Source organism: Mastomys coucha, unplaced genomic scaffold, assembly GCF_008632895.1.
Source record: "Mastomys coucha isolate ucsf_1 unplaced genomic scaffold, UCSF_Mcou_1 pScaffold18, whole genome shotgun sequence".
Taxonomy (NCBI): domain Eukaryota; kingdom Metazoa; phylum Chordata; class Mammalia; order Rodentia; family Muridae; genus Mastomys; species Mastomys coucha.
The window spans coordinates 86007399-86025505 of NW_022196900.1; the positions used below are offsets into that span (position 1 = coordinate 86007399).

Here is an 18107-nt window from a genome sequence, read left to right on the forward strand (position 1 = left end):
GGTCTCCTTCGCGGTTATACTTGATCTGCGTGATGGACCGCTCATGGCCTTGCAGCAGGATGGGTTTCTGTGGGGACAGAACCGGAGTGTCAGTGCTAGGAACCCCGTCCCAAGCCTATACTGAGGACCCCCGACAGCAGCACGGCGTGCCTGGAACTCACCATCCTGGCGGTGACGCGAGGAGAGAGGCAATGTGAGTAGGACCGGAAAGAGACTAGGGACGACTTCCGGATGCGGGGACTCCGCCCTCTCGCTCCCGGAAGTAGAAAGGCCCGGCGTTTCCATGGCGGCGTCCTGGGGTGGGTAGCTGGCCCCGCCCCTCCGCGGGCTCGGACTCTGGGTTGGGGAGTCTCTTGTCACTCTCGTGGCATCCCTGAACTCCAGGAATGCTAAGCCACGCACCCTCCGGTCCCCCCGACCTATCGCAGCCCGGCGCGAAGAGCTCGGGAGGGAGATGGAACCGGACAGCGGGCTGGAGGAGCCGGGAGGGGCCCCGGGTGACTTTCTGACCCTTTGCTTTTAGGGCAGGTGCTTGCTCTGGTGCTGGTGGCCGCACTGTGGGGTGGCACGCAGCCGCTGCTGAAGCGGGCCTCCGCCGGCCTGGAGCAAGTGCATGAGCGGACATGGGCCCGGCAGCTGTTGCAGGAGATGAAGACTCTCTTCTTGAATACTGAGGTGCGTCTGTGGAGCCTAGTTCCCTCGGAGGAGCCGCTGAGCGTTTGGTCACTCGCTAGTCGGCCAGATTCCCAGCCCTCCTCCTACCCATTAGAAGCTCCTGGAAGAGTCATTGATCCTCCGTGAGTCTCAGCTTCATCATTCGTAAAATGGAAAAAAAAATTTTTTTAAAGATTTATTTATTATATGTAAGTACACTGTAGCTGTCTTCAGACACACCAGAAGAGGGCGTCAGATCTCATTATGGGTGGTTGTGAGCCACCATGTGGTTGCTGGGATTTGAACTCTGGACCTTCAGAAGAGCAGTCGGTGCTCTTAACCCACTGAGCCATCTCGCCAGCCCAAAATGGAAAATTTTAATGATACCTGATGTATAAGGCTGATATAAAAAATTGAGGTGACACAAAAAACACTTAGCATTGGGCCTAATACAGCATACATATACAATCTATGACAGGGTTTCTCTGTGTAACCCTGGCTGTCCTGGAACTCACTCTGTAGACCAGGCTGGCCTTGAACTCAGAAATCCGTCTGCCTCTACCTCCCAAGTGCTGGAATTAAAGGCGTGCACCACCACTGTCCGGCTTTTGTTTTGTTTTTGGAGATAGGGTTTCTCTGTGTGGCCCTGGCTGTCCTGAACTAGCTAGCCTCGAACTCAAGAGATCAGCCTGCCTCTGACTCCCGAGTGCTGGGATTAAAGATGCCGCCACTGTCAGGTTCTATGACTGCTCTTAATGTTATTGTCACCCTATCAATTATATCTGGAGCCTTTCTGTGAGCTTCCTTTGGGCTCAACTTGACCTGGGGTAGAACATAAGGAAAGCTATGGAGAACTGCCTACAACACATGGCTAGACACGCAGCACTCTGAGGGGAAGGAGAGAGGTATGGATAAAGTACTGTGTGAATTCTGAGGAGAGAGATGGAACTGGAAGATGTGGAGCAGGCTACTTGGAAGGGGTGACACTGTCACTCAAGGCCTTCTACCTGCAGAGAAGATGGAAACTGGCTATGACGATGACGACGACGAAGGAGAGAGCATTTAAGGCAATAGAGCACATTGAATGAGTTTCTTTCTTTGCTATGAAGGGTCCTCAAATACATGCTCTCTGAGCATTTGTAACCATGCCAACCCCTGAGGGAAAGGCAGAAGCCAGAACAGGGGTTCTTAAACTGGTAGCAACTGGAAAGGGGGCGGATACCAGATATCCTGCACATTAGATATTTACATTACAGTTCATAACTGTAGTAAAACCACAGCTATGAAGTAGCCATGAAAATAATTTCATGGCTGGGGGTCCCCACAACATGAGAAACTGAATTAAAGGGTCACAGCATCCGGATAGGTGGAGAACCAAGAAGAATGTTGCACACTCAGGCAATCCCTAACAGGTCTCTCCTCTTTCTAGTACCTGATGCCATTCCTCCTCAATCAGAGTGGCTCCCTTCTCTACTACTTGACATTGGCATCAACAGGTGGGTCTCTGGCTTGTCTTCTCTGGGGTGGAGGCCATATTTTACAAAGGCAACCTGAAACACCTTGCCCTTGTCAGTGAGGAAGAGCACCCGTTGGTCCGACTGTGAGTCACAGGGGCAGTGAGGGAGTACGAGTGAGAGGCCAGTGAGGCTTGTGCAGCAACAGAAGGAGGTTCATTGTGGTCTCAGAAGTGCTGACCACTTTTATTTGGGAGGAGGGGGTTTCCTGATACATTTTCGGTTCACTTGATGATTGTTTTAATTTTTTTATTAGATTTATTTTGTGTATGTACTTGTATGTGCACACGTGTTATAGTGTGTGTTTGGTCAGAGGACAAGTTTTAGGAGTAGGTTCTTCTTTTATCTTGTAAGGAAAGGGGATCATCAGTCTTGATGGTAAGTGCTTTCCCCCCCACTGAGAGGCTGCACAGCCCCTTGTTTATTGCTTTTGGGATAGACTCTCACTATCTGACTCAGGCTGGCTTCCAAAACAAATCCTGAGCCTCGTGAGCACCTAGCTTCCAAGTGCTAGGATTGTAGGTGTTCACCAAACAGCCATGCAAGTGGCACTCTGATGCTTTGATCCCTATACACTACCTCCCTGACCTAGAGTGAGTCCTTTATTTGAATCTTGGCTTTATACAGTGGGGTTCATAGCATTGTGAAGATTAATTCAATCTATGAGAAGAATGTAGCAGAGTACCTGGCATACAAGAGAGGCTCAATAAATATCAATATCCTTTTTCCAAGTGTGTGTTGACTGTTCCTACTAATCAGGCTATATATTTTATTAGGACTTTCTGAAACAAACGTGCTTATATTCATAGAGATGATGGGAAGTTTATTATACTTGCCTTTGTAAATGTATTTTTTATTTGCCTGATGTGATTTTCACTTGGAGGCTCACTGCTGAATAGGCTCACCCTTTCTAGTTCTTTCTGAACTCTGGCTAACTGGTTCAATTCAGCTTTTTTTGGCTCAAAACTCCTCTCTATACGGACTGATTCAAACTGGCTTCTCTCAGCTTCTATTTAATTGCTCTGATTGGCCTCAAACTAACTCTGGCAATATGTTCTAATCTTCTTCCTACTTCTCATTCTCTGGCTTGCTCTGTTCTGACCTGCAACCTGTTTCTGTAAAACTGTCCCAGTAAAAGGGCTGGAGAGATGGCTCAGTAATTTAAGAGCACTGGCTGTTCTTCCAAAGGTCCTGAGTTCAAATCCCAGCAACCACATGGTGGCTCACAACCATCTGTAATGAGATGAGATGTGCTCTCCTGTTTTGATATGCAGACAGAATACTCATACATAAATAAGTTTTTTTAAAGATTTATTTATTTATTATATGTAAGTACACTGTAGCTGTCTTCAGACACACCAGAAGAGGGTGTCAGATCTCATTACAGATGGTTGTGAGCCACCATGTGGTTGCTGGGATTTGAACTCAGGATCTTTGGAAGAGCAGTCGGTGCTCTTAACTGCCGAGCCATCTCTCCAGCCCCCATAAATAAGTTTAAAAAAAAAACAACAAAAAGCTGTCCTGGTATAAAACTGCACTTGTACTCTCTCTCTCCTCCAGCTAAATATTAGCGGTTATAAGCTGGGCCTGGTGTCTCAGGCCTGTAACCCCAGCACTCAGAGGCTGGGCCTGGTGTCTCAGGCCTGTAACCCCGGCACTCAGAGGCTGAGGCTGAGGCAGGAAGAGAGCCACAAGTTCATGGACATTCTGGGATACGTAGTGAATTCTAGGCCAGGCTGTCTCAAAAAACTTAACTAGGAACTATATCCCCCATCCCTTAGATTTTTGCAAAAGTCTCCCTGCTGTGTTTTTTTTTTGCCTATCCTAGAGACAAGAGCCCCGAGAGGAGGAGAACCTGGTAAGATGGCCTCTAGCTCTGCTACTTGAGGTTCAGCTAGGGAGTCAGTGTCCATAGACTTTAATTGCTAGGCTGGGGTGCAGCTCATTTGACAGAGTGCTTACCCAGCGTGCATGAAGCCCTGGCTCCACCCCAGCTCCTGGAGCCCCCATGTTGTTTAACAGCTGTCATCCTAGTCCTTAGGAGGTAGAGGCAGGAGGATCAGAGGGTTAGGGCCACCCTCAGCTAATAGCAGCCTGGGACACTTGAGAGCCTGTCTTACAAAAACAAAGGAGGGGTGCTCCACAGGTAACAGCATCTACCAGCAAGCCTCATGACCAGACTTTGATCCCTGGAACCTACAAAGTCAAGAGAGAAGCTGTGCTTGCTAGCTGTCCTCCGCCGTACACATGGTGTTGGTATTCTTTTTTTTTCCCCCAAGACAGGGTTTCTCCGTATAGCTCTGGCTGTCCTGGAACTCACTCTGTAGACCAGGTTGGCCTCAAACTCAGAAATCCACCTGCCTCTGCCTCCCAAGTGCTGGGATTAAAGGCATGCGACACCACTGCCTGGCTATGGTGTTGGTAATCTATGTTTCAAGCCTCGGGCCTAATGCAGCTCCTGCTGAGGAAGACTTCGGAACTTACTAATCACGTGGCAGCATTGCTATGCGTGGTGTTTTAAATTTTTTAAGTTGTTTATTTATTTGTTTATTTTTGGTATTTTGAGGCAGTTCCTCTTTGTAGCCCTGGCTGTCCTGGAACTCACTGTAGACCAGGCTGGCCTCGAACTCAGAAATCCACCTGCCTTTGCCTCCCAAGTGCTGGGATTAAAGTCATGTGCCACCACTGCCCAGTTTATTAATTTATTTTCGAGATAGAATGTTGCTCTGTAGTCCCAGCTGTCCTGGAACTCCTGAGGTAGACAGGCTGGCCCTGAACTCAGAGATCTGCTTGCTTCTGCTTCCAGAGTGATTGAATTAAAAATGTGTCACTGGCCGGGCAGTGGTGGCACAGGCCTTTATTCCCAGCACTTGGGAGGAACAGGCAGGTGGATTTCTGAGTTTGAGGCCAACCTGGTCTACAGAGTGAGTTCCAGGACAGCCAGAGCTATACGGAGAAACCCTGTCTCGGGGGGAAAAAAAAGAATACCAACACCAGGAGAAACCCTGTCTTGAAAAAGCAAACAAACAAACAAAAAAACCGTGTCACTGTGACTGTCTTGTGCTACTTGTGATTGACTGTGACAAAGTGGAGAGGGAGGAGAGCGTGTTGCAAATATTTTATCCCAAGAAAGGCATTCTTTGCATCTAGGGATTCTTCTTGTTCCGCTTGCTCAGATCTGACGTTAGCTGTGCCCATCTGTAACTCTCTGGCCATCGTCTTCACACTGGCTGTTGGGAAGGTCCTTGGAGAGGATGTTGGTGGAAAAGGTAAGTTGAGTGGCTGCACGTCGGGCATGGCTGTTTGGGCTTTGGCATGCATGAACATTTCCCTGACTATCTCTCTTGGGTGGATGAGAAGCCTGCCCTCATGTTGCCCTTTGTTCTACCACAGCTCTCCGGCTCTCTTGTGGCCCCAGTCTCCTTACCCTAAGCATTCTGGGGGCAGAGGCTGGGATGAGAACCAGGACCAGGGGTCACCACCTAGTCATCTTCCTTGGCCCCACTGACCCCAGCCCCTTGATGGTTTCTTTATCTCAGAAGCAGTGGCTGGCATGGTGCTCACCATCACAGGGATCACACTGTGCATCACAAGCTCGGTGATGAAGACCCAGGGCCAACCACCCACCTCATGAGTGGGCCAACCCCGACCTTCGGCTCTGCTGGGACACTCGGCACTGAGGTGCAGGCAGAATGATCCGCCGGCTTGCCTCTCTCATCTCTCAGATCACATCTACCTCAGGGGTCACAATGAAAAACATACTCTCCAGAGTGCGTTTCCTGAATAGCCAAGTCTGCACAGAAACCCAAACAAGACAAAGGGCGCACTGGGAAGGTTTTGTAACCTTTAGTGGGCTCCACTGTTGAGATTTAGCACCGGAGCCAGGGGTGGTGGCACACTCCTTTAGTCCCAGCACTCAGGAGGCAGAGGCAAGCGGATTTCTGAGTTTGAGGTCAGCCTGGTCTACAGAGTGAGTTCCAGCACAGCCAGGGCCACACAGAGAAACCCTGTCTTGAAAAACCAATAAGAAAAAAAGCATTAAAAGGACTTAGCACTGGAGACTACAGCCACCTCAGCCGCTTCTGCCCCAGCCACCATCTTGTCTTCCTGCTGCCACCTCAGGCAGCTGTTACCCAGCCTCCATTACCTGACCTGCTCTAGACTGTCAGCATCTACAGTGCCTCCCGCTACATGGAAAGGGCTCACTGGAGCCTCAACCAGGAATGGCCAGAAGCCCCCACAGCTCCATAAAGGTGCTTTGGCTGACTGAAGGTGGAATTTGGGGACAGAGGTTACATCAGAATGTCAGATGGAAGAAAAGGTGGCCCTGGGAAGAATGCTCAACTGCCAGTCCCTCAAGGAGACAGCTGTGTGCCGAGCAGCACCTAGCTGCAGGCCAGTAGCAGCTTTCAATAAATTTACAGCAAACAAAGCTTAGCAAATGTTTTATTTGTCTGTAGTGTCTCTGTAGGGATCACATAAGGAAGTAGCCCCATAGAACTTACTCAGCCTCCAGCTGAGCCCGGGAGGCATGGCTTCTCCAGAACAGGTTGCTGAGGGCTGGGGACTAGAGGTGGCTGGGAGTGGTTGTCCCCAGTTTGTATCTGGAGCTCCCAGCTCTTAAGATGGTGGAGCTTGGGCGGAGGTTGGGGCTACAGCTTCAGGCCCAGGCTGGTGTTGCACAGACAAGGCCTCTTCTACTGTCTCTGCTGCCCTCTGGTGGATGTGTGGAGACATACAGAGCTATGTGTATGCCCAGTTGCATTGACTGCCAGAGGACCCCCCCAACCCACGAAAGGAGCCTACTGGAAATTTGAACGCCTCACAAGGGAAACAGGAAGCCAGGGTTTCGGATTTAGAGCTGCTTAGTCACCAGGAAGATGGGCCTTGGAGCCCAGACTAGCTCAGATCTCTGCCCATCTTACAGCTTCCTGATGTCAATGTAATGGGCTTACCTGATCCACAGGCTCCTCTGTGCAGGTGTTTTCGTCCTCATACACTTCCTGAGCCCCAGCTGTCTCCTTCCTCGGGTATGGAGCCCCATACACTCCCTTAACTCCTAGTCAAGAGGCAACATTGGCTGATACCAGGCTGTAGGGCCCTCAGCCTCCTGTGCCTTTGCCTGCTACACCAGTTGGTTCTCCTGAGCCTTGTCCACATTCTCCAACACCTCAGAGGATGACTACCCATGTGAAGGTAGAAGGAGAGAACTGACTCCACAAAATTGTCCTCTGACCTCTACACATCCGTGGCATGCATATGCCCATGTGCATATGTGCATATAACAGTAGATATGGGACATAAATATAAGAAGCAGGGGACATGCAGGAAGAGGGGTGGCACATAGCTCTGCTGAAGCATTCTGCAGACATCCTCCTGCATCAGCAAGGACCATCCTGTCATGTCAGAGGGAGACTGATCTGAGAGCTTTCCTCTAATGTGTAAGCACAGGTGTAGTGATGCAAAGGGCCAGCCCCAGGCCCCCCTAACCTGATGCAAATGAGAGAGCAGGGAGCTTGCTCCATGGCTGAAGGGACTGCTGGGACCTGGCATAGAAAGTGGATGGCTCAGTTTCTCCCGGCTCCTTCGGAGGGGGCTGGGCTGCCGGGGCCTTGGAGCCCTGGACCTACAGATGGGACACTGGGTTAGAGCTCCATATGTTGACTGTTCTCACCTTTCTCACTCCCCAGTCTATGCTTCAGTGTGCCCTGCTGCCGCTGTAAGCTTCGGAGAGTTTCTGTGCCTTCTTTATAGTCTGCATCCTGCCTGCCTGCCTTCATCCCTCTCAGGCTGTCTACCCAGGAACAGTTGAGTCAATGCTGGCATTCAGAGATGCCCAGTGAAACCAGGCTGCTTTTTACTCTTGAGCCACATGCTCACTGGCTCATCTGGAGGAACAGAGGCCTGAGACGGGAGGGTGAGTGGAAGGTTGGGCCCTGCTATGCCAAGTAGCCAGTTCTAACACTCAACCTAGTGAGGAAGCATTTGGCATGGCATGTGCCACTCTGTAACTGTCACCCTGAATGAGTCTTTTTGCTTATGCTTGAGAATTTCAGTTCCCACCCCCAAGAAAGGAGGGAGGAATCAAATCAGGGCTTCGCAGACTTGCTGAGCAGATGCCTGGGGTAACGCTAGAGTCAGCCAGCCACGTCCCTTCACCAGGCAGGTGTTCCCTTTGACACCTACCCTCTGCCTATGGGCTTTATACTTCAGGCCTGGAGGACACCTGCAGTGGAAAGGTTAGAGGTGAGTCAGAGGGCACTTCCTGTGACCTGGGACCCTCCACCTCAAACCAGCCTACCAGCAGCCCCTGGACAGAGAGGGGCTGGGCACCAGCAGTTCCATATAGGGGAGGGCCTTGAATTCTTCTTCTCCAACAGCCACATAGTAATGGCCATTCACCAGAGCAGTCCCTGTGGACAGTGAGAGCCCCTCGAGGGTGCAGAGTCTGGGAGGAGAGATAATAAGAAAGAGCAGGTGGGTAAGAGGTTGCTTCCTACCCCGTAGGCACTGAGCTCCAGCAGAGGCCCTTCTGGCTCTGGTCCTCTGAGCAACAGTTAAGTTAGGTTCTGCCTTGACTGGAAGGGCTGGGTTAGGGAACCTGTCCTCTGGGGCACAGGAGGAAGTCCTGCTGGAGAGCTTATACCTTCCCTGCCCCCCAGCCTTTTCATCCCGAGGAGCAGACATATACAGTGGCACTCCTTGGGGGAGCATTCTCCCTTGTCCGGTACTCACTTGTGTACAGCCCCACTCTGTAACGTAGCCTTCTCATTAAGCAGCTTCAACACCGTTTCCCAGTCCTGAATGGCAGTCTGGGACAGCTTCAGACTAAAGGGGGGACTTAGCAGGTCCCCGTTCCTGAACACACTGAGACAAAGATTGGCTGGGTAAGGGGAAGGATCCCCAAGACTCCTTATGTGAAAGGGGGTGCAAGGACCAAGTGGTCCAAGAACCACTTACATGTTGCGTTTTTAATCTTCCCACTTGGAATAGGAGCTCTTAAAAATAAAGCCATTCCCATTTTCTTGGCCTCAGGAAGGCACAAATCCACATCCCCACTCCCTGAGGTTGGCACTCACTGGATGTAGCAGGGGGTGTCTGCTGGCAACCACTGTCCAAAGGCCCCATCACATGGGCGCTGAGACATGGGAGGCTCCTGAAACCAAGTCAGCTCTTCAAGTGAGAAGCTCAGGACTTTGGTTGGGACTGGTTGGTTCTAAACATGGGGTGAGCAGACAGGACCCAAACTTGTGCATGAGAACAAGTGTGAGGTCATGAGTCTGGTCACACCTTTCTGACAGGAGCATCTGCGTTTCCTGGCTTACATAACTCCTGCCCTCTGCTCTCATGTATCACCATTTACTTATTCCTTTGGGGACCATGGCCTGAAGATTAGGTAAAAGGCTGGGACTGAGCCAGGGATAGTGTCTTCAAGTCCCATGACCCAGGACAGCAGTAGGTTCTAGAGTGAGCGTGGTGTGCTCCCTGAAACCACAACTCTCTTGCTGCTTCCAGGACCCTTCTCAATATTAGAGCAGTCCCAAGAGGGATGAGACAAGAGAGACTATACAGACAGTGTTCCCCCACCCTGCACCCACAGGACTTACATGTTGTCGCCTGTTCTTCCCACCTGGGTGTTTCCTTCCAGGAGGCAAATAGCTGAAAGAACAAATAGGTCCCAGGTCACCTTAAGGAAGTATGAACCCAAGCCAGGCAGTGGTGGCACATGCCTTTAATCCTAGCACTTGGGAGGCAGAGGCAGGTGGATTTCTGAATTCGAGGCCAGACTGATCTACAGAGTGAGTTTCAGGACAGCCAGGGCTACATAGAGAAACCCTGTCTTGAAAAACCAAAAAAAAAAGAAGAAGAAGAAGGAGAAGGAGGAGAAGAAGGAGAAGAAGGAGAAGAAGAAGGAGAAGAAGAAGAAGAAGAAGAAGAAGAAGAAGAAGAAGAAGAAGAAGAAGAAGAAGAAGAAGAAGAAAGAAGAAGAAAAGTATGAACCTTAGCCAGCCAGGTTTATGTCCATCAGAGCCAAGACTCTCATCACCATGGCTGGTCTGAGGAGGCTATTCTGCAGGTTGACCTTTCCCTGACACCTTTGCGATGGGTATGGTGGCATATGCCTTTAATTCTCTTTAATTCTAGAACTCCTTTGGCTAGGCATTGGTGGCACCCATCTTTAACTCTAGATCTGGGAAGCAGAGGCAGGTGGATCTCTGTGTTCAAGGGCAGCCTGTTCTTCAGAGTGAGATTCAGGACAGCCAGGATTATACAGATAAGGCTTGTCTCAAAACAAAAACAATTCTAGCACTCCAGAGGCAGTGGCAGAGGGGATCACTGAGTTTGAGATCAGCCTGATCTAACTAGTGACATCCAGACTAGCTAGAGGTGGAAAGTGAGACTGAGACGGAAGAATGGAATTTCCCCAAGCTAACCTCCACTCAGGTGTAATGGAAGATGATCTTCAACCTCAGACTCTCCCACCTCTGTGTTCCATGTGCGAGGATTATGGGCCTACAGAAGTTACTAGCCTGCCTCCAAATTCTTTCATTTGATCTCCTACCCTCCCCCGACACCAAACAATCATCTGTTCACACTTTCTTCTTGATATTCTCAAGCATCTCAAACTCTCCCTTAGGCTAGGACCATCCTCCTCTGCAGGATGAGGCAATCTTCCAGTAGCTGCCCAGTACCCTACGCATCCCTCTTCACCGGAGTACTCTCTCTTTTTGAGCCAGGAATAACAGCCTGATTTAGGATTCCTGAGTGCTGAGTAAGGCTATAAATCCCAGTGAATTTTAGGTACACCACAATTGAAGCCTGGAGGCAGGCATGAAGTATCTTACGACAGTCCAGATATCCCCCAGTCATGAGGTGATTTTATTTTCATTTTGTATGATAGTCAAAGAAGTGATTTGTTCAAAATTACACAGGAAGTAACTAAGTCCGGACACCTTGTTCCTTCGCTATCGTAAAGGACTCCACTGAGCTCTCAGAGCAGACGTGGAAGCGAGGTCTGAGTTGGAAGCTCTGATCTCACTGTTCTTCCGCTAAGGAAGACAGTCTCATCTTTCAGAGATGACCCTAGTCTAACAGGAGTGTCAGATGCTAAGTGGTGAGCACATTTAGTGTTTGGTGATGGTGGGGATTGCAGCAGCAGCTCTCAGGGCTGAAGAAACGAAGCTATTTTACTGCCAAGCCTGACCACTGTAGAGCCTACATGGAGGAAGAAAAGAACTGACTCTGGCAAGGTGTCCCAACCTGTGCACAAACCATGATGCATACACACACACACGGCTGGAGAGAGCTAAACAGTTAAGAGCACTTACTGCAGAGGCAGGGAGTTGGAGGCCAGCCTGGTCTACAGAAGAAGTTCCAAGCCAACCAAGGCTATATGGTGAGACCCTGCCTTAAAACAAATTTTGGGCCAGGCAGTGGTGGCATACGCCTTTAATCCCAGCACTTGGGAGGCAGAAACAGGAGGATTTCTGAGTTTGAGGCCAGCCTGGTCTACAGAGTGAGTTCCAGGACAGCCAGGGCTATACAGAGAAACCCTGTCTCGATAAACCAAAAACAAAAAAACAAAAACAAAAAAAAAACAAATTTGGGAGGGAGGGGTTTATGAGACAGGGTTTCTCTGTGTAGCCCTGGCTGTCTTGGAATGTACTCTATGGACCAGGATGGCCTCCAAATCAAAGATCCAACTACTTCTGTCTCCTGAATGCTGAAATAAAAGGTATGTGCCACTCACGGCCTAGCTTAAAAAAAAATTACTAAACAAAAAAACACCTTCAGAAAGAAGTCCAACTTGTAGAATTGTCCCCACAGGCTTGTCCTGGTTGTGATGGACATATACCTTAGTAATAGAACTTAATCTGAGTTAAGCTCAATTTATTTGTTTACATAGCTTCTGGTTAGTTTCTCAATGTGATTCTGTACTTTGGTAGTACAATCTCTCCCTAGGCTTTGGAAAAACGAAGCCTGTTGACTTGAAGTACTAGATACACTTTTATTCCCACCACTCTCCACATCCCCAACCCACTCACTGGAGCTTGTGGAATCGTTCAAAGCCAGCAGCCACATACTGTCCTCCATTCTGTAGGTCAGCCAGGTTGGTGACAGGGTGGCCATCACTAAGTGTGTAGAGGGCTCGTACAGCCAGTGGGGCTTGCACGGCTGATGTCACCTCATAAAGGAAAGCCTCCATGGTGGGGTAGCGGCGTTGGGTCACCACCATCTGGTGACCTGGGAAGAAGGCGTCCCCATTTCGATACACCAGTATCCTCTTGGCTGCCATAGTATATCCTCACTCACAGACACAGAGCTGTTGCCAAGCAGCTAAGCCAGGGCTGGGAGTTGTGCCAAAGGTGGAGCCCTGCCCTCGTATCCAGGAAGGCTGCAAGTGCTTTGAATGGGAGCATTTCCCTGATCTGCCCTTGAGGGGCCTCACAGGAGCAGGATAGGTGTGATCACTTTTCTGTCTTGCAGAGTTGGGATCAAACCCCAGCCCTTGTCCAGTGTGTTCTTATCACATTGTGAAAGGAAGACCTTGGGCTCAGTGAGATGTCCATCTTCTCCAGGGCTTGGGCTCCTTTGAACAATGGAGACCAAAGGCAATCAGCCTGGAGCCTGGTATCCAGGGAGGAAGGCTAACTTCCTTAGCAATGTTGGTAGCTGAATCTGGAGATGAAGCTACATGTCCATGGGAGGTGAACCAGATGGCCATAATCTGTCCTGATCAGAGGCAGGAGATAAAAGGAGACAGGCTAAGAACTTGCCAGAAGCCTCTTCTGACATCCAGGTAACTAAGAAAAGCATCAACGTATGGTGTGTGCATTGGGATCAATCAGGGCTAAGAGCAGCCAATGGAGGCCTCACTGACAGTGGTTGGCAATTTACGAGCTCAGCACTGCTGATGGAACAAAACTTAGTTATCCAGGGCTGGCAAGAATGCCCAGCAAGAAATTGTGAGCTCTTAAGAGGTTGTTCAGAAAGAGAAGGGTAGAGAGAAGGTCGTGCACACATACACACACACACACACACACACTCTTTAGCTGGGCCTGACCACCTGTTTCATCAACTTTACAAGTGCACATGAATACTTATATACATATACATTTGTATGTATATATAGACATACATGTAGACACATTGTACATACATATATACTTGTATATATACATATTTGTGTGTGTACGTGTGTGTATATATACATTTGGTGGATAGAGCAGAGCCCAAACAGCCACATTTATTTTTTCTCTGAGGCTTTTTAGACCTTAGACATAAGTTCTTCATAAAATTACCTCACAGACAAAATGTTACACAAAAAGGGAGTTACAGAAGAATGTCGATAATCAGTACAAAGCAGTGTTTCATTCTATAAGCTCATTATAAGTTCAAAGCAACAGTTTCACATGGTCTTGCTTTATCATAGTACATACCTGTTGCTTCATCCTTGGCCCTGACCTAGAATGAAATGTTTTTTCCTTGATCACAAATCTGTCCCAAGCCTATTTCTCTTTTTTGTGTAATTTATGAAAGCTCATTGTATTCCTTATTATGCAGCCTTTACTTACTATTCTATGAGAGGACATATTCTATTCTTGACTCTAACTTTCTTTTTTTTTTTTTAAAGATTTATTTATTTATTATATGTAAGTACACTGTAGCTGTTTTCAGACACACCAGAAATGGGCATGCGATCTCATTACAGATGGTTGTGAGCCACCATGTGGTTGCTGGGATTTGAACTCAGGACCTTCAGAAGAACAGTCAGTGCTCTTAACCACTGAGCCATCTCTCCAGCCCCGACTCTAACTTTCTTACATCTTTCTGGCAAAACAACTAAAACTTTCTTCCTAAAATTATTTGAATCAGGGCAGTGGTGGAGCACGCCTTTAATCCCAGCACTTGGGAGGCAGAGGCAGGTGGATTTCTGAGTTCGAGGCCAGCCTGGTCTACAGAGTGAGTTCCAGGACAGCCTTGGCTACACAGAGAAACCCTGTCTGGAAAAAAAAACAAAAAAAACAAAACAAAACAAAAAAAAATTATTTGAATCAATTCTATAGCCATTAATTCATGTAAACAGGAAAGTTCATCTTCCCTTGATCTGCAGTAAATTTGCCCAATGGGGTGGCTGTCACCTAGGAAGTGATTACAGAAAGCTATAGGCACTGAGGGTCTTCTGGTGTCCAGTCACATCAAGCCACATAACTGAGGAGTGTGGCAATGTCAAACATGAGAAAGCAAGCACATCAGTAGCAAGAAGCAATCCAGGGATGAAGTCTCTGGGGCAGTGCCTCACCAGTGCACACCCATGGCAGCCAAGCCAGATGGTAAGCTGTCTCCAGGGAGCTCACTTGCCCACTATAGCTCCTCCTGCATGACATCCGGGAAAAACTTTTATTCTCCATGATCCTCCCCACCACCTATTTACCCCAAGAGAAGGTAAAATTTGGTTTAAGTCACAGGCAGAAGATAAAAGGGCATGTCCTTCTTTCTCCTATTGTACCAGCTCAACCCTCCAGCTTCTCTTAGCCTGAGATCTACCAATGGCCAGGGGCAAGGGCAGGAGACAGGTGGTACCAGGGAGGCAGGACAAGGGCCTGCTTCCTTTATCATCTTTGCCTTTGGGAACCTCTCCTGGGTCCCCAGGTCTTCCCTGATGGTCCTGCTTTCCGATGTCTGCCCTTCCCCTAGTCCTGACTTATGGAAGACAAGTTTTCCAGTGGTCTTCATCTCCACCGCAGAGTCACATGGCTTTCCAATCCTTCTGGACTAAGCTCACTGGTATTTCTATGGCTGGAAGTGCTAGTGCTAGGGGGTTGGCTCTTGGGTGGTTTAGCCCTTGTGAGATCACTGGAAGTGCTAATACTAGGGGGTTGGCTCTTGGGTGGTTTAGTCCTTGTGAGATCCAGGATACCACCTTCCTGTCCTGCCAAGGTCTCATCCCAAATCATGTGGCCTTCTGAGATACTCAAATCATAGGGCCTGGCTCTTCGGCAGTCAGCCTCCTTGTAACTTGGCTTTCTGGAATATCTATCCTCCATATTTAGATTTTCACAGAGGGTAGGGAACTGTGTTTCGGCCTTTCCAGAATAAGGACTCCTAAACTTGAGGTCCCCAGGGGTCTGATCCTCTAGGAGTTTCAATTGCTGTAGGGAGGTTTCATTAGAGGGCTGTCCTCCATGGTCTAGCCCTTCGGTGACCCTGTCCCCTCCAGCCTGGCTTTCTAATGCTGCAGGCAGCTGTGATCCAGAGTTCCTACAGCAGAGTTCCCTGCCTTTAGACCCAGCAGTGGCTTTGCCAGTACTGGTCATACTGTCTGGGGGTTTCTGGGGCTGCAATCTGCCCTTGTGGCAGGAGTTCTCTGCATGATGGGGCTCTCCTATGATCCTGTCTCTATAGGACTGGTTGTCCAGAACGCAGCTTGATTGCAACCTGGTCTTCTCATAGGCCTGTCCCCTGTGCTTCAGGCACATGTTAGGAGGCTTGTCTCTGGTCTGGCTCGCTTCTGGGGATCTCAGTGTTTGCTTGAGAATTAGGTACTGTTAGGAAAGAACAGAGGCAAGCTTGCTCAGGCATGGCAAAAGGCCCTTCCCCACCCTTAAGCTTAGAGAGGGCTCTCAGTTAGTCCTACCTCCTTTCGACTGTTGATGGCCTGCTGTAGCCACAGCAGCTCCATGGCCAAGTGGTTACGCTGCTCCTGGAGCTCCTGTTGGCTCTGGGACAATCCTAGATCTGTGACTTCAATGAAGAAGGAAAAGAAAAATGCCTTGAGACATCCTTAGACACTGGGAACTAGTCTAGCCCTGGATCCTGGCAACCCTTCTCGCTCTCAGGCAGAGGGAAGGAGGTGAGGGAAGGTTGCAACTGTGTCGTTCTCATGGTTCCTGGAAGGCTGAGACCCAGAGGTCGGGGCTTGCCCTGATCTAGTCAGGTAAGTACCTGCATCTTCCACCCTGGAGACAAAGGCATCTCTGCTGTTCCCCTGGCTGGCTTCCCTGCCCTGCTCAGCCTGCGGCCAGGCGCTGCCATCTCTGCAAAGACTCCCTGGATTTGCTGGGTTCTCTTCTGTCTTCTTCAGCACCATCTCCTCGCAGATGAGCTCTTTTTCAGAGTCTTTACATGGAGAATGGCTCCATAGTTTCTGCTCTGCTTTCGGTATTTTCTCTGCTTTCCAGGGTTGATGAGGTTTTGCCTTATGAGAATTTAGAGAGGTGTGAGAATCGCAGGGCTAACCCCACCCCGCCACCACCCCTGATGTCTAGAAACCATAGTCTAGCGGGCAAGTGGGTAGGATTACAGATTGGGGTGTGGTGAAGTGAACCTGCTTTCTCTTCCAGTGACTACTGAGACTTTTGGCAGAAAAAAAAAAAGGGTTCCAGTCTCCGTAGTAGCACATATCTTTAATTCAAGCACCTGGGGAGGCTGAGGCAGGAAATCCCTTTGAGTTTAGGGCTAGTCAGGGCTACCTCATAAGGTTCTGTGTCTACAGACTTCTGGAGCTTGCTGGAGAGATGGCTCAGCAGTTAAAAGAACTCGCTCTTTCAGAGGACCCAGGTTCAGTTCCCAGCACCCATAAGGTGGTTCATAGTTGTAACTCCAGTTCCAGAGGGTCTAATGTCCTCTTTTAACCTCTGGGAGTGCCAGACATGCACACAGTGTACAAACAACAGGCAAAACACCCTCACACATAAAGTAAATCTTCAGACAGGGGAGACCCACCATTCCCCTGAACCTCCCCTGGAGTGTGTAGTACCTCTGGGAGAAATTTGGGCCTGGGAATCCAGCCCCCAGTCCACTGCAGCATGCTGAGGTCACCCTCAATCTCCTGTACAATTGCCTCATACTCAGCTCGAAGGCTCTGGAATTGACGTCGGACCAAGAAGCCTCGGAAACCGGCCTAATGTATGTAGAGAGCAAGTGGGAAAGATAACCTCTTAACAATTTTTGAAAAGTGGTATCTTGGCAGGCACTCTTGATTTTGTGGTTGTTGGCAGGAGGCGAATCAAGACCAGGCCCTTGCACATGCTGGGCAAGCACTAGGCCTCTGAGCCCAAACGGGAGCGATCTTTGTATCCTCTGAGCCCAAATGGGAGCGACTATGTTTTGGAGCTCTGGGAGGTGAAGAGAAGATGCTGAGTGGGACCCTCATTCTCGATTTAAGGTCCTTTTAGCTCTTCCCTAACCCTGCCACAGCTCCGCATTCTTCAGTGCAGTGCCGACAGCGTGCGAGTAAGGGACGTTATGGGACAGCTGCATTTTGCCGGAAGGTCCAGGCCCTGACCCCAGGTGCACTCGCGACCCCATCCCGACCTGCAATGTAGACACCTTTCGAAGGAAGACGTCGGGATCCATCTCGCAGCCAAACGCCCTGCGCTGTGCGTCACCAGCTTGCCTGCGCTTGCGCAGTGAGTCCTCAGGCAGCTCTGCTCCTGGGCGTGCGCAAACGCCCCCCCACCCCAACCCCACGCCAGGGTCACACGCTGGGCTTCTCCCTCCGAGTCGCTCGTGCAAGCTTCCGGGTCCGGTTCGCGGCTTCCCTTCCCAACCCCGTGTTTGGCACAGTGAGAGCAAGGAGAGCACCGAGGAGTCGCTTTTCCATTTGTTTAATTCCAATCAGTGCCCCCCCCCGACCCTATAGCACCTAGGGGCTCCCGAATCCGTAAAAAGTCACAGTTTGAAGAGAAGGAGAGAAGCAGAAGAGTCTAGGCTAAGCGACTTCTACGCCGCTGGCTGCTCCTCAGGCTCGGCATTCTCTGCCAGGTGTAGCTTCTGTCTGTGCCAGTCAAGGACTGTGACACTTTTGGACCTGTGTATTCACATCCCTTCCCACCCTGTACAGACTGTGTGTGTGTCAGGGCCACCACACCAGTGTATTGGACCTGTGTATTTACATCCCTTCCCACCCTGTACAGGTCGTGTGTGTGTGTGTGT

The 18107-nt window shown here is 49.6% G+C and overlaps 5 protein-coding genes across 8 annotated transcripts in view; 1 reads left to right on the plus strand and 4 right to left on the minus strand.

Annotated features, from left to right (window-relative positions):
* Eif3i (eukaryotic translation initiation factor 3 subunit I) overlaps window positions 1-239 on the minus strand; it is an 8188-nt gene extending 7949 nt beyond the window's left edge. The window contains exons 1-2 of the mRNA XM_031377029.1: window positions 162-239; window positions 4-67 (exon numbers count right to left, since the gene is read on the minus strand). Of these exons, the coding sequence (XP_031232889.1) occupies window positions 4-67; window positions 162-164 (67 nt within the window). The 5' untranslated portion in view covers window positions 165-239. The remainder of the gene's footprint in view (window positions 1-3; window positions 68-161) is intronic.
* Tmem234 (transmembrane protein 234) lies at window positions 186-6600 on the plus strand. Of its 2 annotated transcripts, none has more exons than XM_031378790.1 (5): window positions 186-299; window positions 524-675; window positions 2084-2150; window positions 5345-5437; window positions 5708-6600. In XM_031378790.1, the coding sequence occupies exons 1-5, from the start codon at window positions 284-286 to the stop codon at window positions 5800-5802; spliced, it is 423 nt and encodes a 140-aa protein (XP_031234650.1). In that variant the 5' UTR covers window positions 186-283; the 3' UTR covers window positions 5803-6600. The 2 variants fall into 2 exon arrangements, with proteins under 2 accessions (XP_031234650.1, XP_031234651.1); XM_031378791.1 differs by having other exon boundaries at window positions 5711-6600.
* Window position 6601: 1 nt separating this feature from the next.
* Dcdc2b (doublecortin domain containing 2B) lies at window positions 6602-13757 on the minus strand. The gene is made up of 9 exons (XM_031378787.1): window positions 12215-13757; window positions 9776-9827; window positions 9248-9324; window positions 8904-9035; window positions 8470-8616; window positions 8355-8394; window positions 7659-7794; window positions 7124-7227; window positions 6602-6884 (listed from the first exon to the last, which is right to left on the minus strand). The coding sequence occupies exons 1-9, from the start codon at window positions 12463-12465 to the stop codon at window positions 6789-6791; spliced, it is 1035 nt and encodes a 344-aa protein (XP_031234647.1). The 5' UTR covers window positions 12466-13757; the 3' UTR covers window positions 6602-6788.
* Window positions 13758-14126: 369 nt separating this feature from the next.
* On the minus strand, window positions 14127-17657 carry Iqcc (IQ motif containing C). Of its 2 annotated transcripts, none has more exons than XM_031378786.1 (5): window positions 17502-17657; window positions 16930-17073; window positions 16116-16368; window positions 15808-15914; window positions 14127-15715 (listed from the first exon to the last, which is right to left on the minus strand). In XM_031378786.1, exons 1-5 carry the CDS (start codon window positions 17526-17528, stop codon window positions 14903-14905), a joined length of 1344 nt encoding a protein of 447 aa, XP_031234646.1. In that variant the 5' UTR covers window positions 17529-17657; the 3' UTR covers window positions 14127-14902. The 2 variants fall into 2 exon arrangements, with proteins under 2 accessions (XP_031234646.1, XP_031234645.1); XM_031378785.1 differs by having other exon boundaries at window positions 17487-17657.
* Window positions 17658-17763: 106 nt separating this feature from the next.
* The window catches only part of Ccdc28b (coiled-coil domain containing 28B), a 6315-nt gene continuing 5971 nt past the window's right edge, over window positions 17764-18107 (minus strand). For both annotated transcript variants that reach the window (XM_031378789.1, XM_031378788.1), the window contains one exon: window positions 17764-17949. In XM_031378789.1, coding sequence (XP_031234649.1) covers window positions 17895-17949 — 55 coding nt within the window. In that variant the 3' untranslated portion in view covers window positions 17764-17894. The remainder of the gene's footprint in view (window positions 17950-18107) is intronic.

Excerpts from the sequence above, each read along its gene's own strand:
- Iqcc (XM_031378785.1), bottom strand. The coding sequence starts at position 17,528 with ATGGATCCCGACGTCTTCCTTCGAAAGGTGTCTACATTGCAG. Across the intron at positions 15,915-16,115 it reads CTCCAGGGTGGAAGATGCAG|TCACAGATCTAGGATTGTCC; the intron begins GTACTTACCTGA and ends TCTTCATTGAAG. Across the intron at positions 15,716-15,807 it reads CCATCAACAGTCGAAAGGAG|TACCTAATTCTCAAGCAAAC; the intron begins GTAGGACTAACT and ends CTTTCCTAACAG.
- Dcdc2b (XM_031378787.1), bottom strand. The coding sequence starts at position 12,465 with ATGGCAGCCAAGAGGATACTGGTGTATCGAAATGGGGACGCCTTCTTC. Across the intron at positions 9,828-12,214 it reads GAACGATTCCACAAGCTCCA|CTATTTGCCTCCTGGAAGGA; the intron begins GTGAGTGGGTTG and ends TTGTTCTTTCAG. Across the intron at positions 9,325-9,775 it reads GGAAGAACAGGCGACAACAT|GAGCCTCCCATGTCTCAGCG; the intron begins GTAAGTCCTGTG and ends ACTTGGTTTCAG.
- Tmem234 (XM_031378790.1), top strand. Across the intron at positions 676-2,083 it reads CTCTCTTCTTGAATACTGAG|TACCTGATGCCATTCCTCCT; the intron begins GTGCGTCTGTGG and ends TCCTCTTTCTAG. Across the intron at positions 5,438-5,707 it reads AGAGGATGTTGGTGGAAAAG|AAGCAGTGGCTGGCATGGTG; the intron begins GTAAGTTGAGTG and ends TCTTTATCTCAG.